Source organism: Eptesicus fuscus, chromosome 8, assembly GCF_027574615.1.
Source record: "Eptesicus fuscus isolate TK198812 chromosome 8, DD_ASM_mEF_20220401, whole genome shotgun sequence".
In the NCBI taxonomy this organism is placed as follows: Eukaryota; Metazoa; Chordata; class Mammalia; order Chiroptera; family Vespertilionidae; genus Eptesicus; species Eptesicus fuscus.
The window spans coordinates 78,509,124-78,532,951 of record NC_072480.1 but is presented as its reverse complement, the minus strand read 5'-3'; the positions used below and the strand labels follow the sequence as shown (position 1 = coordinate 78,532,951).

Sequence of the window (23,828 nt, the reverse complement as noted above, 5' to 3'; positions counted from 1 at the left end):
AAGGGACATACTAGAGAGCTCAGAGTCCCTAGGGTGAACACGCAGATTGCCACCTGACACTGATGTTTTGTTCCTGAGCTTTGCAGAAAGGGCCAGGCATGCTGTCCCTGCCAGGCCACAGCCAAATGTCAGAGGAGACTGAAGAGCCTTTCCGAGCCTCAGGGAATCCAAAGGCAGCTTTTCAACAGGGGGAAGCCCTTTGGAAGTGGTCGACCTACGACCTCCTCAGGGACCCCACCTCTGGCCCAGGATCCTCCTCGGGGGGCAGCTCACCTTGGTGCAGGGGGGCATGGTGATGTTCAAGTGGCAGAGAATGTGCTGCGTGTCCTCGTACTTCATCGCCTTGCGCAGGAACGACAAGGACCCTCCTGGTTCTCGGCTGCTGTCCCTCACCTAAATCCAATCACACAAAGGGAACTCAGGGTGGGGGGCGGGGGGGGGGGCGTTCCACAGGCCACGAGGCTGGCCGAGAGATTTCTGCCTCCCAAACTTTCTAGACCCAGAAGGGAGGTCGGCACCTTGACAGGAATGGCCAGACGGTTCTCCCGGAATGACTGGAACTGGAAACTCCGCTGCTGGGCAGCTTTTTTGACGGGCACCAGGTTCCCGGAGAGTTCTGCGAACAGGGGCGTCCCTTCCAGCACCTGCAGGGAAGGGAAAGCGATCCAGCTGTCACGTAGAAGCACCCAGAGGTGCTGTCCTGCCTTCAGCTCTGGCCTTTCCTCCCTCGGGACGCACCCCTCCTACAGCTCCAGGTACAGGTCTGCTCTGGGAAACCACACTCTTGGTTTGGGAAAAGGTTATATTTCCAGGTTATGCTTTCTTACTGGAAAGGGTTTTACAGCAAGCAGAAACCTTCATATATCCCTGCCTGGCTGACCAGGATGGCTGTCAGAGTGCCCTAGAACCCCACTAGGATATCATAAAATGACTTCTGAAAAAACAAACCGTTTTTCACACCCATCCAAAATCTTTAGTGTATGCAGAGTGCTAGAAGGACCATGCAAGTTTTTGTTTTGTTTGTTTGTTTTTTGTTAATCCTCACCAGAAGATATCCCCCCCCCCCCCATTTATTTCTTAGACAGCGTGGAAGGGAGCGGGAGAGACAGAAAGAGAGAAACATGGATATGAGAGAAACACATCGATTGGTTGCTTCCCACCAGGGCTGGGGATCGAGCCTGCAAACCGAGGTATGTGCCCTTGACCGGAATCGAACCCAGGACCCTTCAGTCCGAGGCCGACGTTCTATCCACTGAGCCAAACCGGCTCGGGCCCATGCGACATTTTAATCTCACCCCTAACATAAGGGGCCCAACTGTGCATATACTGCTTTCAACTGAACCCATTTGACAGCTGAGGAAATTGAGGCCCAAACAGAATAAATGCTTTGCTTAGTTCGTTCTTTCTTCTAGGCCCTCAGCCACCCGCAAAGGCTCAGCACCAACTCCGAGACCAGACTTCCGGGAAGGTTGTGGCTTATCACACATCTTCACATGAGCGAGTATCCTGGGGTCAGTGGCAGATTCCAATCCAGTCATCATCTGTCCCACCCTCTCTCCTGCTTCCTCAGCTGGACGCTACCAAAACCCTAGCACAGGTCAGGGTGTGGGCTCTGGGGTCAGACTACTTGGACAAATCCTTTCCCGGCTGTTTACTTAGTTATGTGACCTTAGATAGGTTACTTAACCTCTCTCAGCCTCAGTCTCCTCATCTGTGAACTGGGGACAAAAGTACACACAGTTATGAGAATCAGGTGAGATTATGCTAGCCAAGCACTTTTACTGTTACCTGGTACCTAAGGACTTTAACAAATGTCAGCTCTCATCGTCACAAATCACTGGGCCAACAATGACGTTCCTCACCTTCGTGTGCTTCTCAAGAGGGGCATCAGAGAAACAGCCCAGGCCCTAGCCGGTTTGGCTCAGTGGACAGAGCATCGGCCTGTGGACTGAAGGGTCCCGGGGTGCAGTTCCCGTCAAGGGCACATGCCTGGGTTGTGGGCTCGATCCCCAGTAGGGGGCGAGCAGGAAGCAGCCGATCAATGATTCTCATCATTGATGTTTCTATCTCTCTCTCCCCCTCCCTTCCTCTCTGAAATCAATCAAAATATATATATTTTTAAAAGAGACAGCCCAGCCCTGACCGGTTTGGCTCAGTGGCTAGAGCGTCGGCCTGCGGACTGAAGGGTCCCAGGTTCGATTCCAGTCAAGGGCATGTACCTTGGTTACGGGCACATCCCCAGTAGGGAGTGTGCAGGAGACAGCTGATTGATGTTTCTCTCTCATCGATGTTTCTAACTCTCTACCCTCTCCCTTTCTCTCTGTAAAAAATCGATAAAATATATTAAAAAAAAAAAAGAAAGAGAGAGAGAGAGAGCCCAGGAAGCCTCCCCCCATCACCCGAGGAAGGATTTCCCGACTGCCCTGGGCCATGGTCCTGGAGAACAGAGCCCACACGTGCCCCCTCCTGGCTCCAGAAGCTCTGTCTCACCGTGGGACGTGAGGCCGGCCCGGGAGTGCCAAGGGACAAAGGGCAAAGGGGTGCAGGTGCTTACCTCTATGTCCCTGCTCCGGGCCACCTCAACGAAGTTCTCGTGATGCTCGAGGGTCTTGTCCACCTTATCGTCCGTCATACAGTAGCAGCGCAGCCGCCCTTCTCGGGGGTCATTCATCTTGGCAAAAATGACAAACTTGGCCATGTAGGGCACCGCGGTGAGCTCCTTGTACAGCAGGGTGGCGAAGTTCACGGCCTCAGCAGTCCGAGGACAGTCCGACAGCCAAAACCTGCAAAGAGAGGGCTAAGCATAAGCACGTTCCGAAATGCCCAACGGAGAGCTTCATTGCCACCCAGACAGGCGCGAGCTGCAAGCCATGCCACGGCCGCTCTGGCACTGCTGGTGGTCCCTGCAGGGCTTCGATGTGGAGGACACTGAGGCTCAAGCCTGGGATGGGCAGGTGGGGGCACGAGGGTGGCTACTGCCAGGGGCAGCGCTGACCCCTCCATGCAGGGCCCGGAAGTCCCCTGGGCTGGGCTGGGCTGGGCTGGGACACGTCTCACCTGGCAGAGACGTTGGTGGTGAAGGTGGCACACTCGTTGGCATACACGAGCTTGGTTGTTCCCGTTATATCTTCCCACTGGGCTTGGTCTGTTCCTCCTACAAGAGGACCAGAGAATGGGCTGGGAGACAGACTTCAGAACACACACAGAGCTTGCCAAAGCAGTGAGGCCGGGGTGCAGGGCAGAGACAGGCACATCTGGTGAAGCCCTGAGCACACCTGCTCTCCCATTCTCTCCTCCCCCTCCTCCGAGTCGCCCCCAGCCCCCTTCCCAGAGCGGCGGGGGGTGCTTCCACGGAGGGCGTGGGCTCTACTCAGACGCATCACCCCTCCATCCCTTTGGAGAGCACCTCCCTAGGCCAAGCCAACAAAATGCGAGACGGCGGCGATCTTTGCCTTCTCCTGTCTCCCCCGGGAGTGGCTGGAAGGACAGAAGACAGGCCAGAGGCCAGGGGTCACCTCTCACCAATGACGCTGCAGAGCAGGCGCAGGCTGGTGGTGTCTCCCTCCCCGCTGTCCCGCGGGTTGTCCGTCCAGGAAGGAGGGAGTGGGATCCGCAGCCCGATGGGCCGGTGAAATTTCCGGCGCCTGGGCTCCACGGTGACAATGGGGCTGAACGTGGCCTGATTGCCCAGGAGTTTGGTGACGAGCTCATCTGGAACAGGCTGGGCCTGCAAAGGGCCGAACAGGGGACACTCAGCCCCAGAGCCTCAGAGGGGCTCGTGGATAGGAAACAGCACAGCCCCCAAGGGGCTGTCTATACGGAGTGCAAAGGTGGGACCCCAGGGCTGCCCAGGGCTGACGGCACTGCTTAGCTCTCCCTTCTGAGCCTTTTCTCGCCATTTCCCTGTGGCTCCTCCTTCCCGGGAAGGTACCCTCCAGGAGGCCACATGGGTTAACGCCTTATCCGGGACATTCAGCAACCTCACAGGGAGCTGCTGCCGGATCCCACCCACCCAACCGTCTTTTGAGCTTTAATGTCAAATCTCTAATGAAATTGTCAGGCACTGGGCAAAAGTGTGGGGGTGAGGGTGGTCTTCCTGAGGGCCTTGAACACCTTCCACCTGTCATGAACTCTGTCTGGGTACGGCAGGGGGGCGGAAGGGAGGGGCAGGGGGCGCCCCATCGGGTGAGGAGGAGGCCACGTCACCTGCAGAGCCAGCTTCACTCTCTTGGTGACGGCATTTTCTGGGAACGTCGCCTGCACCAGGGGCACCAGCTTGCTCTTCAGAGAGCCCCCTTCAGGGCCGATGGTGTCGTAGTCCTGGCAGAGCCGGGACATGATCACGAAGTACAAGGGGAAGTCCGTGGTGATGATGCGGCACACCCGCTTCTTCTCCAGCTCCTCCAGACTCCCCAGTTCTGGAATCACAGGGCAGGGTGCCGTTAGCCCCATCATGCCGAGCCCAGGCTCAGCCACCACCGTGTCCCAGAGCCCCCTCAGCACTGCTCTCTCCGGGGGCAGGACTCCATTCAGTGGTGGGGGAGCGGGCAGGTTTGAGTGGGGAAGGAGGCTGAGCCGCCGGGAGGGAGAAATCCCTGCATCCAGAAGGTCCAGAAGGAGATGCAGGTGGCAGATAGGGGTCAGGTGCTCACTCAGATGCCCTAGGGCAGTGGTCGGCAAACTCATTAGTCAACAGAGCCAAATATCAACAGTACAATGATTGAAATTTCTTTTGAAAGCCAAATTTTTTAAACTTAAACTTCTTCTAACGCCACTTCTTCAAAATAGACTCTCCCAGGCCGTGGTATTTTGTGGAAGAGCCACACTCAAGGGGCCAAAGAGCTGCATGTTGCTTGCGAGCTGCGGTTTGCCGACCACTGCCCCAGGGACCCGGAACTGCACTTAACGGGCCATCTCCAGGCTCTCGGGGCTCTCCAAACTCCAGGCAGCCAATAGCCCATCCCCAAAGTACAGCCTCAAATGCCATCTTCCAGAAGGAGGGCGCCTGCTCTGGGGCCTCTGGGGCTCAGTTACCTTCGTCCATTCCGTTGAGGATCTGATCCAGGTAGCTCTCTCCGTAGCGGCTCTTGTGTTCCTTCCACACGGAGCCGTTTTCACTCCGCAGCACCACGAGCTCGCGATCCCCGCGGCCATGGGAGGCAAAGTGGGGGATCTCCACAATCACAGGGCTGCGGGCACAGAGTGGATGGTGGGGAGGTGTGAGGATTCGGGGTGCGTGCCTTGTGGCAAAGGGAGGGAAGCGGGGGTGGTGGCGGTGGGGCAGCTGGTTCCTGCCTGGAGGGAGAAGGGGTCCTGTAGCCACAGCGGGGCCCCACCTGTGGGCAGGTCCCGACTGTGGAACAGACCTGCCTCAGGTTCCTGAGCGCCACCCCATGGCCCCTGTCAGTCACCGCCAGGCAAACAGCTCTGCCCTTGGACCTGATGCCGAGCCCGCCTGACATCTCTGCACAGCGCCTCTCGGAGCCCCGGCTTCCCGCTAGCACAGCGATCATGACGGGAGGACTACACTCGAAAGGGAAATCAGCACCCAGGCCTCTGCAGGCTGCTTTACAAGTGGTGGGTGAGAGCTTGGGGTGGAGACAGGGAGTGGACAGAGATGAGAAGGCAGGGCTTTCTGGGCAAGACCTGTCCTGGTGCGCCAGCCGCTGCCAGCCGCTGCCAGCCGCCAGCCGGGGTGCCTGAAGAATAACAACGCTTGGGCAGAAGCCCGTCTTCCTGCCGCAGACGCGGTGAGGAATGAATGGGCTTCGAAGCCCATTGATCTTGCCGGCCATGGGGTGATGCTGTAAAGTTGTCTTAGTCTAGTTACTAAATTGTCTTAGTCTAGTTACTAAGACTCTAGTAAGACCATTTTGAAGCTGAAATAATTAAACCCTGGGGGGGAGGTCCCCAAAGTAGCTCCGTCTTCCCATCCCTTCTCTAGTGTCATATGAGGTTGGAGAGTATTGAGCTCCACCCGGGCTTTGGGCTCCTTGGTGTACCCAGGAAAAGGCAGTTAATGGGGACGGGGGCCTCGGGGTGCTGTTCCTGCCAGGACAGCAGAGAAATGAGATGACGGGGGCACCAGGCTCGTCCCCTCTCTGCCCTGTGGCGGATGGCTCTGTGGTTGCTGCCGAGGTGGCAGCGATGGACCCACAGGGCAGGGACAGGTTAGGGACACCCTGCACACCCACAGGGAGGCCTCGCACCTCAGGAACTGAGCCCCCGTGGGCCCCAGCGCGATGATCCTGCTGGCCAGGCCCTCCTCCTCGGCCAGCGGGGGCGGCGTGCTCAGCTTCTGCGGCTTGACCAGGCGGCAGGTGATGCGAGTGGGTGCCGCACACGTCCGAGGCGGGATCACCACCCGCAGGCCGTTGTGCCGGCTCCCTCTCATGGAGCCTCCCCGGGCGTCCACCATGAAGCTCACCAGAAACCTAGGGCACAGGCAGATCCGCGTTGGGTATCCACGTGCTCCCTCCGAGACAGGGAGCGTGGGGGCCCGAGTCCCGCACGGGGGCCACTCACCCTGTGTGCACGGGGCTGGCCACCGGGCTGATGTTGTCTGAGGTCTCTGTGGCCGGGCTGCTGGGGATGAGTGAGTCTTCATCATACTCTTTAGATGCCTGAGGAGGAGAAAAAGGCCAACTGTCTTAGCCCCTCCCAGGCCACAGGTGCTGGTCTGGGGACAGCCGATGCTGAGCCCGGCGGGGGAGGCTCAGGAGCACCTCCTCACCAGAAACCACGGGGACCCGTGGAGGAAGAGCTCCCACAGGCTGAGCCTGTGGGCGCAAGGTGTGCCTGGAGCGAAAGGAAGCACCACGGCTTCCTCCTAGCATGGCCTCTCCTCGACTCACGACGCTGGGACGGAGTCTCAGAACGGACAGACGGAGCAGGTCCTCCCTCCAGTCTGGCTTCAATCTTAGGTCCTGCGCCCACTGCTGACCTACCCCCCTGTTCTCCAGCTACACCCCAGCCTGAAACCTCTGCTTGAGCTGGCTTGGTTTTCATACTAGAGATGGCAACAGACTCTGCACCATCGCCTACTCGCTCTTTAGCTCTGGGCGAGCTCCTTGTCCTGCAGGCACCTGAGGTCCATGAGGTGACTGGAACAGACCATTGACCTTCTGTGTGTGCGTGTGTGTGTGTGTGTGTGTGTGCGTGCGTGTGTGTGTGTGTGTGTGTGTGTTGGGGGGGGGGGCGGCTTCCTGTTATCTCACCTGCCAATGGGACAGGCCCTGCCTCACAGTAATACTGCAACTGCAGGACATGGGGCTGCCTCACACAAGGACTCAGGAAAGCCACCAGGGTCTGGACCTGTCTCCACCCCCTCCAGGCCTCTTCTCAACTCCGCTCTTGCTCATGCTTTCCCACAGGTGCAGACGCCCTGTCCCTCTCCTTCGCTGTTCACTTTTCATGTCTCGCCTCCTCCATCCATCTTTCCCTGCGACTCTGATCTGGAAAAACTCACACCACACCGCTGAGCACTTGGAGAGTTACGCTTCCCTCATTTTGTGCTAAATGGTTTCATGTAGCTGAGTCCACCCTTGCCGGTTGGACCAACAGCTCCTAGGAGGCAGGTATGGGTCTCCTAGTCTGCCATCCAGCCCTATGTGGGGCACCCAGTAGGACTCCAGCAACACCTGCTGATTTGAGGAGTCGAAGAGAATGGGTTGGTCAAGGAACAGCAGGACACGGACACAGTTCCACCCAGCTGCTTTTGTTGATGTGGGCAGCACCCAGGGAGTGTGCCCCAGCAGGACCAGGGCTGTATCTGACCATGCCCCCCGGATGCCACCCAATGAGTGACACCAATATCCGCCACCACAATATACCCAGCCTAGAATGGCTGGCTGGACAGCGTCACAGCCACGTGGGGCCAGGGCTACGGCTGCTGCACTCAGACACACACACCCTCAGGGGCAGTGGAAGAGACCAGCCTTTGTGGGACACAGACATGCCTGGCGCAGGTATCAGGCCTCAGGCTGTCATTTCCAACCTCAAACACCACACTGCTCTCTTTTTATGCTAGAAAAACCCCTTGTTCTGGGGGGGAAAACAGTGCCAATGGCATAAAAGTAACCAAGGGGAAATGAAATTGTCTTAAACCACCCGACCCTTGTTGGAGACAAATTCAGACGCCATCCAGGGGAGCCACAACGTAGGGTACTGCAATGAGCAATATCCCAAGTGGGAACACCCTCTTCTATTCCTATTGGTGTTTTAAGCTCCTAATAATCCCTTCAGGAAGGTGAGGCAGAAACTGCTCCCTTTTCCTGATGGAAAACAAAAGGAGCGCGGGGTTCTGTGACGTGCCCGAAACTTCGCTGTAGGGGCAGGTGCAGCCTGGGGCTAGCTCCCCAGCACCGTGACCTGCTGCCCCCATGGCTGCAGAGAGCGCATGCGTGCACCGGGGTCGGCCATGAGAACATGGGCTTTTGAGCTGAACTTCTGGCGTCAGTTCTCAGCCTTGCTCGTGACTGAACCCGCATAATGGTGTTTCCCATGCCCGTGGGCTCTGCGAGACGCCATGTCAGTCACGTCTGGGATCATGAGAACACCGACACCCCAGGGGCTACGAGGAGCACGTAGAATCTCGGATCTGCAGGGCTCGGTAAATGCTACACGTGTTTCAACTGTTAGCTCCTCTCATATCCCAGGTCTGTGGTCGGCAAACTACGGCTCGCAAGCCACATGCGGCTCTTTAGCCCCTTGAGTGTGGCGCTTCCACAAAATACCACGGCCTGGGCGAGTCTATTTTGAAGAAGTGGCATTAGAAGAAGTTTAAGTTTAAAAAATGTGGCTCTCAAAAGAAATTTCAACCGTTGTACTGTTGATATTTGGCTCTGTTGACTAATGAGTTTGCTGACCACTGCCCCAGGTCATCTCGAAGCAATCATTGTCCCAGGGGTCTCTGCTCTCCACAAAATGGAAAACAGGAGACAGGACGCTTCTTACCTGTTCTGGCTCTTCAGACCTGATCACCACTGTCTCAGGTGTGACACAGGGAATCCTCGGGATGGCTGGAGATTCCACCCTGTGCCCCAAGACAATTGGAAAATCAAAGAGACGATCCTTCCAAGTGGTCCCCCTTCTTTCATGGGAGGCCTACGTGAAACACCTCTGTACCCCCATAATAACCTACCCAATCTGCTCCCTCACCCAGCCTGGACCCGCCGCCCATTTGCACATGCAATACAACTCAGCCTCCACCACTGACCAGCTTCCTCCCTTCGCCTCAAAGCCTTTCCCCGGAGCCCCACTGTCCCTCACGACCTCACTGAAGGGCCACCTCCTCCAGGGATCCTCCCCACTCTCTTCAGCCCAGTTCTTAGCCTCAGAGCCCTTGTTGACAGAATCCTCGCTCTGGCCTCCACGCCTTATTCGGCATTGCTATATGACCTCTTGGTGTGTGTTTTGAGCCTACCAAATAAATCTGTAGTTTCTTTATGGCCAGGGGACAAGTCTTGTACTTCTTTCTAAGTGATGTTCAACAAATACTAATTGATTACATATCCTTGTTGTTTCACTTCCTGCTTGTCCCACTTCCTTCTTGTCCCACTTCCTGCTTGTCCCACTTTGTATAAGCCGTGGGACTACGCTGGCACGCATCTGTCTTTCCAGAAAACGCCGAGGGCTCAGTGTATCTGCACAGTGGTCTCTTCTAGACTTATTTGTAGAATATTCCTGTGTGCTAATGTGCCCACAGCAGAGTGACTCCCAGCGTCACAGGGAGGAGTGAGAAATGTGTTCCGGGCAGAGACAGCCTCTCTGTGGGTTTTCCCTAATGTATGGAAGGACGCGGTCAGTGTTAGAGCTCAGGCACCAGTTTCTAATGTGAATTTTCTCAGTGGATTTTTCTGGGTGAGAAACTGAGAGTGTGTGAGAGGGAGAAGGGGTGTGCATATGAGACTGTGAGTGAGGGAGGAAGAAAGTTGGGAGGCAGAGGTACCGAAAGAGGAGGGGAGACACTCCCGGCCAATATGTTGTAAGGGAGGCCTCCATGTCCCCACTTGATGCTCAAGGTACAGAGTCAGTTTATCCTAAGGTGCTGGACCCACAGTCCAACCGACCGGCAACTATCCCTGTCAGGGGCACACCCAGGGGCTGGCCTTCCAGTGACTTTTCTCTGCTCTGAGGTCCAGGGCAGGACCTCGGCCATCCACGGGGTGGGCACTTCTTACACTTGATCTAGCTTCGGCACAAAATCCAGCAGCTCTTTCTCTTCATCCACATCCCTGGAATCCTGCCTCTCAGCCTTGGAGCCGACGAGTTCTTCTCCTGAAACCACACGAGGTTAAGTGAGTGACAGAACGGAGACTTCGGCTTTCTTTTTAAAAAGTGCTCTGCCCAGTCCCCGGTGCCGAGGAGTGGAGGAAGGCTCAGAGGCTCGAAGGGGCCCATTAGCAACGTCTTCGACAGCCCTGTTCCTCCAGCCCTGGTACCCAGAGCAGGGCAGCAGCTCCTAGCATCTCAGTCTGTGCCAGGCTTTGCAGAAGAAAAAAAAAATACAACCAGAAAGAACTTTTCTTTTTTTTGGCTTGGCAAATGCTACTTCCAAAGAGCCCTTGCAGAGTGTGCGGCGACACCAAAGGGCTGCTTCTGTTCTTTTCCGCTCCACACACCACAGAAGCACAAGCTCCCACGGAACCGCCCCCGTCCGTTTGGAAGGGCTGACGGGTTCCTGTGACCACGGCAGGTGGAGCCTCATCGCTCCCTAAGCCCGTCACCACGAGGTTCTCACTACGCCTACAACCCGGACTGCCTCTGTTTCCCTTTTCTTGCTTGCACTGGAGTTGGAGCCCTCGACTCGGCAGTGTCATTGGCTGTCCCTTAGCAGTGAGTGTCCTGACTCTGTGATCTGGAGCTGACAGAATGAAGTAACAACAACAGCTCATGCAGTTATGGTCAACACACACAGTGGCATGGGCACAGACACAGAGATGGACAGGCGGGAGCTACCCGCCAGGGCATGGATCTTATGGGTGTACATTTCCTGTTTTTAGTCAAAGCTCCCGGCTCCGGGGTGTTAGCCGCCAGAGGAGGGTGGAAAGCAGGAATGGATTAGTGAGCGCTTGGGTTGCTTGGGGGTGAAATGTACTGTGAGGAAGGACCACAGGGAACAGAAAGTGTTTCATACCCATTATAGATATATGAGCAGTTCCTGGAAAGCAAAGGAGAGCCAAGTTTAAGAAAGGACAGGATTGCAGTCAGTTCAAGCGAGAGGCATATCACCAAAGGGGACTCAAGCACAGCTTTAATCATCTAGTTGCAACGTTATTCATTCAAGGGCCAGAGAGACAACCCAGTCCAGTCCGACCACGGACACCCCGAGGGTTCCTTCCTAACTTAAGTGAGGAGATCGTAAGATGCCACAAGCACCTGGTTCATAGAAGTTGAAAATGGATATACCCCCAAACCTTCTGACCCCTGACGCAGTCAGAAGAGCAGCGTATTAAACAGATTCGGACAGTTTTTAAAATAAACAGCTCGTTGTTTGCTCAAAGCTCAAGGAAAGCACCAGGCAGAATTCTACGGCAGTTCTTTACAGCTCTGATAATTGATCCGAGGAGAACCACATTCTATGCATAATATATGCAAACACGTATTTATGAAACTTGGTGGGATTTTGTGTTTTAATCTCCGAGATGTAGATTTTTCCTTCTAAAAATTTACATTAATGAAGTACTTTTGAGGGCAGAGAACATCTCTGAAAAGCAGTTTCTCTCTGGTTTCAGTGCAGACCCGCGGAGCTGTGCTGTGCTACAGGGACACCTGAGCGGGTCAGGAAGCACCAGGGAGGGCTCAGAGCCCACGTGTCCCCCGACTTTACCCCGACTTATGTCAAACCCCAGACTTTACCTTCATCTTCAGAAACATCCAGGATCTCATCTACCGTCTCAGGGAAACTCATCCGGTGCTTGTCGCTGACTAACTAAAATGAGAAAAAGCAGAGAATTCAACCCAAATAGAACACTGATCCAGCGGTTACCTGGTTATGACCCTGGAGACAGGAAGGAGGAGGGAAAGGAGCTTTGTCCCAAATGAAAAAAAAAAATCAGAGCTAAGAGGCGCCCAGCCGAGAAGCCGATGTCTGAGAGGAATCACAGGGGAGATAAACATGGCACACCCGCTTCCCATTGCCTAGTCTCTGCCCCAAGCCCACGGTACTACCGCCCCTTTAGGTCGGCCCCCAATTCCTCCTACCACTAGGTGGCAGTACAACTCCATCGGACGGAGAAGACCCTCCCACCTTTAGGCTTGGTTCTTTCTACCAGAAGAGCCCCGGCTCTGAGAGTAACCCATAGGGGCGCCCAGTCAGGCTGTGTGTTTGGGGCGGAGGATGCAAAGAAGCAGACATACCACGACACTGGTTTCATCTGTGACAACCTTGAGCACGTCTGTTACCGAGATGTAGCCCAAGCGCTTGGCTATTGCCAGAGGCGTGGTTCCATTCTGGGGAAAACGGCAGAGAGGGCGAGGTCAGACAAGGGAACGGCGTCTGGGAGAACAAGCTCGCATTCTAACTGCTATGAGGGTTCTAGGTGGGCAGATTGCACCTCGGACCCCTGCACACTTGCGAGCCCAGGCATGTGCCAGACGTTAGCCAGGTATGTGAGAGAGGAGGGCAGGGATACTTTAAATCTACAGTGATGAGTGTAAGAACCTTGACACGCGAGCAGGGAAATCTTGCCAGGACAAGTCAAAAACTTCCATGAGGGAGCCAACTGGGGAGAAATGAGACAGGAAGGCACCAGGAAGATGAGGGTACGGGGCAAGGCTGTTCACTGCTCTCAACACCAGTTCTCTGGGTGTCAATAACTGAGCAATACGATGGTTAAAGTCATCCATATACTTCAACCAACTCCCCCAGGCCAATCAGAAATCACAAATGACCAGAAGTAGAGGAGGGATGTATTTTCTACACTCATTTTAAGAGAAAGATCGAAGTGAGAGTAAACTGATATTGAGACTTTTTTCTTTTAAGTTCTCTAGTTCCAGGAGGTGCCCCCGGCCCCCACAGAGTCAGCCCATTCCACAGTTAGGATCTCAGCAACCACATCCATAATCAAAGTCCGCACACTCTCTGAGCTGTAAGCAGCCGTAGAGATGATCTAGCACAACCCGTGCATTGCCAGGTGAGGAAGGTCGCACTCAACAATGACCACCGACGTTGCTAAGGACCACCCTGAGGCCCTGCAACGCCGCGAGCCACGCAAGGCGTTTGGTGTTGTTCACTGTACCACACTGACCGCAGCTTCCCCTATTTTAGAGAGAGTTTCAACAGCTGCATTTAAGCAAAAGTAAAGGGGGGAGGGTAAAGGGTGCTTGAAAAGATAACCTCCGTTCACCAGAAAGAGAATCTAATCACAGCACGCCATGGCCTGGGGGGACCCAGGCAGCTACGACTTTATGGTTCAGCAGCCCGTCCAGGCCCCAGACAGGCAGTCAGGATAGACCGAGACCCTGTGGTTAAGGGACAGCTCGCAGCGCTGCCCAGGGGCGCAGTTTTCCGAAATCAGGAAGCAGGTGGGTACTCACCGAGCTGACCTCGTTTGGGGAAGCACCATTTTTGAGAAGCAGTGTCACGATGTCTGTGTGTCCCTGTTGGGCCGCCTGGTGCAAGGGGCTGTATCCTAGCTGTAAAGCGAGGTAGACATTTTGGCAGGATTAGCTAGCTCTGAGAGAAAGACCTGCCCACACACTACAGAGTCTATCCGTCTTCCGTGTGCAACACGAACATGCTTTTCCCCCATTTCCTCCTCCAGGGGCACAGCTCAGAATTGTGGCAGAGCCCCGAGGGAGCCCAGAGTCACCCTGGCTGCATACTAATTTGGCCCTTAGGAAGGGTCAATATAGGAGGCAGGTCTACCTTAGTCTTGGCATTGACGTCTGCCTGGTGCTGTAGCAGGAACTTCACCAGCTTGATGTTTCCATAATGACTGGCCACGTGGAGGGGGGTGTAACCCATCTGAAAAGCAAGAGAGGAGAACGGGTGACCAGCAGGGCTTCTGGGCACACCAAGAGCCTCTATAAGCTGTGCATTAATAAAATCCTTACAACAGAGCTGATGAAAGAGAGCATGGCCCTGGCCGGGTGGCTCTGTTGGTTGGAGTGTCATCCCGTACACCAAAATGTTGTGTTCAATCCCTGGTCGGGATGTATACGAGAAGGCAACCAATCATTGTTTCTCACATGGATGCCTCTCTCTGTCTCTGTCTCTGTCTCTGTCTCTCTCTCTCTCTCTCTCTCTCTCCTTAAAAAAAAAAATCCCACAATGAAAACATATCTTTGGGTGAGGATTAAGAAAGAGAAAGAGAGAGAATATGGATGGGGAAACCCTTTGGAAGGCTGACAGCTTTGATGAGGTGTGAGCTGTACGGCCATGGCCAGTCAGGTATCGTTGGCCTGGGAGGGAACAGGCTCAGTGTCAGACAAGTGAAGTCTGAGATGCCAGGAGGGAGCCGAGGGGAGATTGGAGCAGGCAGCCGGAGCACTGCTGGGGGCCTGGTGAAGAGACACCTATGAAGAGTTTAAAGCCTTGGAGATGAGCGAGGTCACCTAGGATACATGCAGAGAGAGAAACAGGGGGCCCATGTGCTGAGGCAACACAGAGGGAGATCAGAGAAGAGGACTGTGAGGGACCTGCCAGGAGGTAGGAGGAAAGCAGAAAACCCGTGTTGTAGAAGCCAAGAGAGGTTCTGTCTGCTAAGAGGTGCTGCTGGGAAGGGGGCTCAGGTGAGTACAGCTGGTGGCATGGAGATCACTGTGACTTGGATAAGAGCAGATACATTCCCACTAGAAAGGTGGGAAATCCCACTGTAAATTCCCCCAAAAGATTGTCCACGTCGCTGAGTTGCAGTGTAATGGATTTTACAGGAACTGGTCACTGTTTGAAATGAGTGGGCTTTGGGTATTTATTCATTATGCATCTTGGCCACAAAGGAGCTAATTTTCAAGGACTCTGTTCTGCTGAATATTCTGGTGCTCCCTCCAAAGTCCGACAAGCCAAGGCCCTCTGAGCCCTGTGGTCTAAGTGTCCCTGGAGGGCTGGGGCCAGATACCATGTCCACACAGACCCTACGCTGAACCCTGAGTAATGATATGGCTTTGGGACCTACCAGGTCCTAACCCACAGAATAGGGTCTCTCAGGCCAGGGCCCCAAAAGACTAAACTGGGCCCACAAGAGAAGCTTCAGAAATCCAGAACATCCTTGGTTTCCAAACAGATTCCTGTTGAGGCTGCAAACAACTGGGGATAAAATACAGTTTCTAGATTTTTCTCAGGGAAGACCTCACGCCATGTTGTTGACTGGTGTTCCTGTGGAACTTCGGGGGTGGGGTGGGGTTGGAGGGGTGTCACACTGTCCCTTCTTTAACACAGCTGCCTCGTGGCGAAAAGGAACAGAATGCCACTTCTTCAACGAAGCCTCCTTCTTCTACCAAATGGAAACGCTCTCCCCCTTTGTGCTTCGAGTGGCTCTCTGGGGCCTCTCTTACTCAGGAAATCACGTTAGGCTGTCCCTTCTTGCCTCGGACAGTCACCCCCACACTAAGCTACAGATGCCTCGAGGCAGACTCACTGCCCCGGCTGTGCATGGCTATCCTCAGTCGCCTCACAGAGCATCTTGCACACAGAGAGCTCCATAGAAAGCTGCTCTGCATTCGACTGAACGCTGGAATAAAAGGCTGCATTATCTAGTGAATCCTGGGAAGCCTGGCGTTTTGATACCCGGCTCATGTACCAGTAAGACAGGTCTTGGAATCATGATTAAACGTTTCTCTCAGTTTCTCACTATAGAGGCTCAAAGGTCTAGCAAACCTCAAAATTCCCAATTGGAAAGTGAGGCGACGAGGATTGGTGTCTTCAAACTCCACTGCCACCCCTAGGAAGCGGCAGAGCAGAATATGTCACAGCGTCCTTGGCGTTTCTAAGCTCTGAGGAGGAGTCAGTTCTGAAGCGTGAGGGAGGCAGGCACTGGGCAGGGCGATGGGCGCACGCAGGGAGGGAGGGTGGGGGAGCCTTACCCGGGTGGGGGCGTCCACCGTGACACCGTGTTTGATCAGCACGTCTGCCACTGAAACGTGGCCTTCTTGTGCTACCAGGTGGAGGGGGGTGAGTCCGCTCTGGAAAGAAAAAGAATTGCATCATCTCGTAGCCAGTAAAGTGTTCCAGGCCACAGAGAAAGAGCGGAGGTCTGGGAGCCGAACCTGGCTCTGCGGCCGCCAACCGGCAAAGCTCCCCAGCTCTGAGCCTTCGTATCCTCCTCTAAAACATGAGGTTAAAGTTAGTCAGAGGTCAGCAACGTTTTCTGTTAAGGGCCAGGTCGTCAATATTTTCGGCTTGTATCTCTCTTGCAACTACCCAACTCTGCCAGTTACGGTGAGAAAGCAGGGATGGCCGACACATGAACAAATGGGGCATGTGTGTTCCAACAAAACTTTATTTGCACAAACAAGTGGTGGGCCGGATTGGGCCAATAGGTCCCAGTTTGCTGGCCTCTGAACCAGATGAGCTTTATGTACTTTCCAATTGTAGCAGTCCCTATTCCCAAGATTCAAGATGAACCTCGGAGCCTTTCGTTTCCTTATCTAGAAAATACGGATTATCGCTGATCTATTTCAAGAGCAAAGTAAAGATCTCTTGAAAAAAGATGAAAATGCACTGAAAAGCACGATGTGCCATCTAATTAGATCACAGCCGGTGTTGCACTGTGAAAAGGATAGAAGATCTCTTGCTGGGACTAAAAACACCATATTCTTGGACTTCTCATCAGAGCTTCCTCGTGAGGATAGTCATGCACCAGAGATCTCGTTTGATTTGTGCACACTCTCCCCAAAATGCCAGACAACGCATGCTTTTCTGAAGCTGTATTATGTTCATTTATCATCTAAAGAAGTGGCTCTGCGTAGTGTATGAAAGGTCCAGAATAGGCAAGTTCATAGTGACAGAAAGTGCCAGGGACTGGGGGGTTTGGTGGACATGGGAAGTGACAGCTAATGGGTATGAGGTTTCCTTTTGGGGTGATGGAAATGTTCTGAAATTAGATAGCGGTGATGGCTGCCCAATTCTACAACTATACCAAAAACCACTGAATAGTACAATGCAAATGGGTGAATTTTACAGCATGTGAATTAGAGTTCAATAAAACTATTTTTAAAAAGAAGAGACTCTTAGTTTTTCTTGGGTCATGCATCCCTTGGAGAGGCCAATGAAAACTAGGAAGACTTTATCCAGAAAAATGCTCACAGGCCCATCTTCCCAAAATGTTGTGTACAGATCTGAAAGGTGTCAGACTCATATGCTAGCAATCCCTGGATAGAGAATTCCTATTTTAATGTATAGACTGGCATTTAAAAAAAAAGTCCTCCCTACTGAAAAAGAATAGTTAGTACCAAATTACTAAATATATTCCTGAATGTCATACTGGCCTGTGTTTGGGAATGTGTACTGTGGATTTTATTATTGACCTTTTTGCTGATTCTTGAACCCATCTTTTTAAAAGGAGTCAGCAAAGGCTTTGGCATCAGATAGGCTCGGGGTCATGCAACCTTAGGAATACGCAACCTCTCAGAATCTGGTTTTTTTTTTTCACTTATAAAACTAAGATAAAAGCTACAAAGGGCTGCTGTAAGGATTGTGCGCGCGCGCGCACACACACACACACACACACACACACACCACCTAACTCAGAACCTGGGCACCCAGGGGGTGCCCCATATTCAGACATAATGTCCAGCTCGCTAACACGAAACCATGGCTGGGACCCCAGGGCCTGCCAGGAGGCACCGTATTTACCTTGTTCCCCAGGTTGCCGTTGGCTTGTTTGGAGAGTAGCAGGGCCACCATCTCTGCATGACCCTCCTGGGCAGCCAGGTGAAGGGGTGTCACGCCTTGCACCGACTCCGCATTCGGGGACGCCCCGTACTGCAGCAGATTGCGGGCCACCTCCATCTGGTTCTGCTTGGCAGCGATGTGCAAAGGGGTGTAGCCATTCTGAAACAGAAGGATGGTTCCAGGAATGCTGAGCAGAGGACGTGAGCACCTGCCTCACATTTAATCCTCTGGGGTCGGGGGGATTAGGCCTGGGCCTTGGCTGGCTGGACACTGCCTCTCCCCCTCCCCCGCCCCACCTCCCCCAGCAGGGCTCGTGTCACCCAGGAGGGCAACTTCAGGAAACAAATAAACAAACCAAGTCTATGTGATTTGGAGCCGGTGAAGTTCTGTGCCTTTTCTCACCATCTATGTTCTCTATCGGGCTCTGATAAACTGCTGTGCAGGGAGTGCTCTCACTAACAGATGCTGGGGTGCAAGTAGGCTGCCTATAGAACCCCTAGAAAACTAGGTAAGTAAGAAAATTCAAGGTTCCCTCTCCCTCCTTCCTGCTTTAAGCACAAGCCCCCAACATTTCATAAAGGAGAAGCAGTGGAGCCCTTATTTCCCTGTGCGCTGGGCCACGTGCTCCCTGGACTTGCCGGCTTCAGGCAGGTGGAGGAAGAGGACACGTGCCTGGCAAGGGACTTGGAGACATGGAGTCGGTTCTGTTCTGCTCTGACTAGCCGTGCAATGCATGCAAGCTCTTCAGCAACGTCTAGACTTCCGTTTGTATTTTTTAAGCCATGAAAGGTGGATAATAACATCTACCTTGTTCTCAAAGTTGTTGAATAGATCGAATACAATAATATTTGAAGGCACTTTCCAAAATTAAGATATAAGAGTCATTTCCCACTGGCATGGCTCAGTGGTTGAGCATCCACTTATGATCCAGGTCACGGTTCGATTCCTGGTCAGGGCACAGGCCTGGATTGTGGGCTCGATCCCCAGTGTGGGGCGTGCAGAAAGCAGCCAGTCAATGCTTCTCCCTCATCATTGATGTTTCTGCCTCTCTCTCCCTCTCCCTTCCTCTCTGAAATCAATAAAAATATATATTTTTTAAAAAGATGTAAGAGTAATAAAGCTTGGTATGGCCCACAAGATGTGTCTAGTCCACGATGAGATAAAGGAGCTGGCCCCAATGTCAGCTGTGTCACCGTGCACTATGTATTCAGCCAGCCTTTCTTTTTCCTTTTCTTTTTGGTGGTAGGACTTTCTCAATGAAGGAAGCAGCGCGTAGATTTACGTTCAGGAGTAGGCGCCTTACCCCACTGCGGACAGGCGACCATGACTTTGGTCGTCACCGTCCCCACTGAAACCACCTTCACTTACATCGTCCCTCTTGAGCGTCACCGCCACCATGTAGGCCTTTTGATTATTTCCCCACTTTGTGGATAAATAAGCCAAGTTCTCTGGGAGGCCAAGTGCCTTATCCGATGTCACCTAGTCAATGGAACAGCCGCTGGCCCGAGCCTGGCCTTCTGACTCCAGATCCCAGCTTCTTCCAGCGGGGGCTGCGCTTCTAACACTTCCATGTGTCTGAGAACACTCGGGTCTTGTTAAAATGCAGATTCTGATCTGGAAGCTCTAGGGGGACCCAAGATTCTGCATTCCTAACAAGCTCCCCGGTGATGCTGATGCTGATGGTCTGAGAGCCACACTTTGAGGATCATGGTCCCAAAGCACTCAGGGCCCAGGTGGGTGCCAGGCCTGAGGGCCTCCGAGCAGGACCATGACTGTGTGAGCACATGGCCACCCAGCCCCAGAGCAGATGGCATAAGGCATATGGGCCCCCACCCTGCCAGCATGCTTTGTGCAGTCCCAGAGAACTGAGTCTCTCCTGCCAGCCACGGTCTTACTGGAGAGACCAACATTTCTGATTCTGCCAGGATCACTGATGAGAAAATTGGGGGGCTGACCAATACAGTTTTATAGCACTGGGGGACAGGGGCAGAGCCATCTGCCAAGTGGGTTTTCATGGAGAAATGAAAAGTTGCAACTTACCCAAAAAATGAAATTGAATTAAAAAAATCATTCCCTTTAAATAATTATGTAAGATAATTCATTGGAGTGTTTTTCCTTTTTAATTTGATTACGTTACGAGAAAACATTAAATTCTTCTTTGTAGGTTGTTTTCCCATAACAAGATGGCATTTTGATATAATAATGGTTAATTAAACAAAATGAATTTTGTACTATATCAAAAGAGAGCGAAGAAAAGAGGTGTGGTTCAGTGGGCCAAGCCTGAGATTTGGAGCAATCCCTAAAGAGAGATGACTCTCTCTACGGTGAGTGTCGGGGAATGTCTGCTCAGCACAGCTGTCAGGGTGAGCTGGGAGGAGGCCGCTGAACACCTAGCTGGGTGCCTGGCCCACAGCAGGCAGTCACTACATAAAAGCAACGATGACTAGGACTTCTGTTCGTGTACAAAGGACAGTAACTGGAGCAATTGGAAGTATATTCATGGAAGTATGTTAGGAGTCCCAGGCTCTTGGGCAGCTGTGGATGTCACACTGGCAAGGATAGTACCCTGTCCCGCCAAAGGGCAAGCGGGCCCTGGAGGTGGCTCTGGCTGCCAGGTGACCGAGGTTAAAGCTGAGATACAAATGCCAGTCTCAAAACAGGGACCGCTCCTCTGAGCTTTCCTGAAACCAGGACTGAAGGGAATGAATGACCTGTAGGTGACAAGGACAAGGAGCAAGGAGGCAGGAGAGTCAGGGAGAGGTCAGGGAGGGCGAGGTGCCAGGCAAAGGCTCTGCTTTCCCCAGGAAATGAGCTCATCCAAAGGCGTGCCCGCTGGAGAGAGAGCTGCCGAAATGTTAGAACAACATTAGCATCAAAATTAGAAAGGGGAGGGTTTGGTTTGGGTGCAGAGAGATTTGCATGAGAAATTCTACAAAATTGCCAGACGACTTGGTAAACTATTTTTTGCCATGGAAACAAAACCCATCTGTACAGTGTTTGTGCTTGGATAAATCTCTCTTTAAATACCAGGAACCTGGCTCTGGTTTTCTTGCTACAAGGAGGGGGTGGGAGGAGGAGGGGAGCCCAGCTTTTTATTTTTAGACGCAGGAGTAAGTCACATCATAGCAGGGCCGCATGCTCTGTCTACACAGTGACGTGGGCTTTGCTACAACAGCGGCGGGGACGGGAGCCCAAGGAGACAGGGGCACCTGGGAGACACTGCCCGCAGACAGAGAGGCTGTAAAATTCAGAGGAGCATCCATTCTGAAGAGGGAAGACAAATGGCAGGCCCGCACTGATCCTCCCTGACTGCCCTGCGTGCCCACAAAGTCGGCAGGTGTCAGCTGGACCCGCACACCAACGCACCTGACAGCTCCCTCCTCAGAGGCAGCCTGCACACTCCTGCGGCTTGGCTGAGCACTGGGGTTTGCTCCCCCAGAAATTATCCCTCCGAGTCTCGGTCGCCCTATCGGCTGGCGGCTGGCGAGCTCCAGAATGCAGGGACTGCCTGTGTCCTTACCCAAGCCCTGCTCCCTCGCCTGGTCCCTCCTCCTAGAGCGGCCACCAGCCCCACAGCGACCCTCTCCTCCCAGACAAACACTGCACACCCTCTTGTCCCACAGGGGGCAGCCTGTCCCCAAAAATGATCCTCTGTCCAGCTTCCTCCCAACACCTTGGATCACCCCACCCCCACCCGCCAATCTGGTCTTACATAAGCCAGCCTGTCAGCTCCCTTTCCTCCCTTCCCTTAGGTGGTCATGAGGCTGCTGCATTTCAGAGGCTGCAGGAGGCCGGCACACTGAACATGCGTCTACATGTGACATACATGGCTGTGCCTCGCTTAAAAACACCACCACCTAAAAGTCCGAACTCACAAGAGGAATAGCTTGGGGGGAGGGAGGGATATTCACATTCAAAATAGGTCCCTTCCTTCAAGGTTCCGGCAAGTTCACTCACAGCCCCGCATAGTTCTCAACGTGCGGTCACTGCGCTGGAGCGAGACTGGCGGGGACGGACCCCATGTGGAGGCGTCTGTGCGTGCTGACCTTGGACGGCCCACGTGCAAAACTCAGCGGACACTCAGCGCTCCGGGGACACGTTATGGTGTAAAAAGAATCCACCTCTGTGAGGTAGCCTGATGCTAAGAAGTGTTACCCACTTCCCACCCACTCCTGGTCCCCAAACAGCGGCAACTATACTGCAGGGAAGAGCTGAGAAAGGGAGGCGAGATTTCTGAGGCAAAAATAAAAGCAAAACACCCGAGCCCTCTGGCTGCTTCTGGAACAGCCCTCCCGGGAGGAAGGCAGGCAGCTGCGCTCCGGGCCCTGCTGCGGGGACCGGGGAGGCTTACCCAAGCAGGACTGTGTGGGGAGCCGCCCCGCGGAAGCAGCAGCTTGACGATGTCCAGGTGGTTGTGATGGACGGCCACGTGCAGGGGAGTCAGGCCGTTCTGCGGGGGGAGGGGGGTCGACAGAGAGAACAGCCTTCACTCAGTGGACTTTCTTCTTAGAGATCCCCTTAGCTACAGCAGCACCACGCTGGGGTCCACGCCACTTCTTTTGTGCAGGTAAAATCTGGTTAAAATCATTCCGGAACGCCCTGGCTCGTTTGCTCAGTGGTTAGAGCACTGGCCCATGGACCAAAGCAGTGGCCGGCAAACTGCGGCTCGCGAGCCACATGCGGCTCTTGGGCCCCTTGAGTGTGGCTCTTCCACAAAATACCACGGCCTGGGCGAGTCTATTTTGAAGAAGTGGCGTTAGAAGAAGTTTAAGTTTAAAAAATTTGGCTCTCAAAAGAAATGTCAATCGTTGTACTGTTGATATTTGGCTCTGTTGACTAATGAGTTTGCCGACCACTGGACCAAAGGATTGTAGGTCTGATTGCCAGTCAAGGGCACATACCTGGGTCAGGGCGTGTGTGGGAGGCAACCAATCAAGGTGTCTCTCCCTTTCTCTTTCCTCCCTTCCCTCCCATCCCCTCACTCTAAAAAAAAAAAAAAATCATTGGGGCAAATAAAATACTCCTGTGTGGATTAACAACAACAACACAATCATTCCAGAACCAATCTTGATCAGAAGTCACTAAGGGCATAAGCAGCCGGACCCAGGGCCACCTCCTCACTCCTGCTGGGCCCGATGGGGCCATCAGCACACTCGCTCCGAGAAGCCCACCGGGTCTTTCTAGAAGGTCAAGGCCTTTGACAGAAAGACCAGTCTTCCTAAGGGTCATTCTCTCTGGATAGCTGCCCATTGAGAAGATGGAGAAGATGGGCTTAGGCAAGTGGTGCCCTTCACAAGTAGCGAGTTTACCTTTTGCTCTGGCTTCTAGCCCGAGGGAGGGAGGCGAGGGCACACTCACCTTCCCGGCGGCATTAGGGTGTGCGTCCCGCTCCAGCAGCACCTCTGCCACCCGAGCCTTCCCGTACTTGGCCGCCACATGGAGAGGGGTAAATCCTTTCTGAGGAGAAACACAGGCTGTCAGAGCCACGGGAGCCACAGCCGTCCTCCCTGGAGCAGGGGCCGGGGGCAGAGGAGGTGTCCCCTCTTAACAAGCATGGAGACGCCCGTCAAATAAAGGACCAGGAATTTCTGATCCCTCCGAGAGGCCACGGCCACAGAAATCGGCAGGTTTCCTCCCCCACCCCCGCCCGCCCTTCTCGTAGTGAGAAAACCATCTTTTGTTGTGATTTGACTGTTAGCTTGTTGAAGGCAGGGGCTGAGTCTTACTCCTAATATCCCAGAACCTGCTGGTTTGTCTAGAGCAGGTGCTGAGCCAATAGCGATTGTGAGATAAATGCATGAAGGCCGAGTGGGTGAATGGGAAACTACAGTCCACCCCTTTTCTGGGGCAGAACCATGACATAGCAGGCTCCCAAATGATAGCCAGTCCTGTGGGCGCTGGCCCAGCCCTTCCCTCTCCCCCCGCTGCTTTCGGCACAAATAAGACAACACAGAGGATCAGGAGGGAATGTCCCTCCCTTGCCCCCAGGCCC

The 23,828-nt window shown here is 53.8% G+C and overlaps 1 protein-coding gene across 1 annotated transcript in view; it reads right to left on the bottom strand.

Moving 5' to 3' along the window:
• The window catches only part of ANK1 (ankyrin 1), a 208,456-nt gene that overhangs the window by 34,470 nt on the left and 150,158 nt on the right, over nucleotides 1-23,828 (bottom strand). The window contains exons 15-34 of the mRNA XM_008143869.3: nucleotides 23,195-23,293; nucleotides 22,188-22,286; nucleotides 17,798-17,995; nucleotides 16,027-16,125; nucleotides 13,871-13,969; nucleotides 13,540-13,638; nucleotides 12,361-12,453; nucleotides 11,860-11,932; nucleotides 11,138-11,161; nucleotides 10,182-10,278; nucleotides 8,956-9,034; nucleotides 6,526-6,623; nucleotides 6,210-6,434; nucleotides 5,035-5,189; nucleotides 4,207-4,418; nucleotides 3,523-3,727; nucleotides 3,058-3,154; nucleotides 2,555-2,783; nucleotides 519-644; nucleotides 274-393 (exon numbers count right to left, since the gene is read on the bottom strand). Of these exons, the coding sequence (XP_008142091.2) occupies nucleotides 274-393; nucleotides 519-644; nucleotides 2,555-2,783; nucleotides 3,058-3,154; nucleotides 3,523-3,727; nucleotides 4,207-4,418; nucleotides 5,035-5,189; nucleotides 6,210-6,434; nucleotides 6,526-6,623; nucleotides 8,956-9,034; nucleotides 10,182-10,278; nucleotides 11,138-11,161; nucleotides 11,860-11,932; nucleotides 12,361-12,453; nucleotides 13,540-13,638; nucleotides 13,871-13,969; nucleotides 16,027-16,125; nucleotides 17,798-17,995; nucleotides 22,188-22,286; nucleotides 23,195-23,293 (2,526 nt within the window). The remainder of the gene's footprint in view (nucleotides 1-273; nucleotides 394-518; nucleotides 645-2,554; nucleotides 2,784-3,057; nucleotides 3,155-3,522; nucleotides 3,728-4,206; nucleotides 4,419-5,034; nucleotides 5,190-6,209; nucleotides 6,435-6,525; nucleotides 6,624-8,955; nucleotides 9,035-10,181; nucleotides 10,279-11,137; nucleotides 11,162-11,859; nucleotides 11,933-12,360; nucleotides 12,454-13,539; nucleotides 13,639-13,870; nucleotides 13,970-16,026; nucleotides 16,126-17,797; nucleotides 17,996-22,187; nucleotides 22,287-23,194; nucleotides 23,294-23,828) is intronic.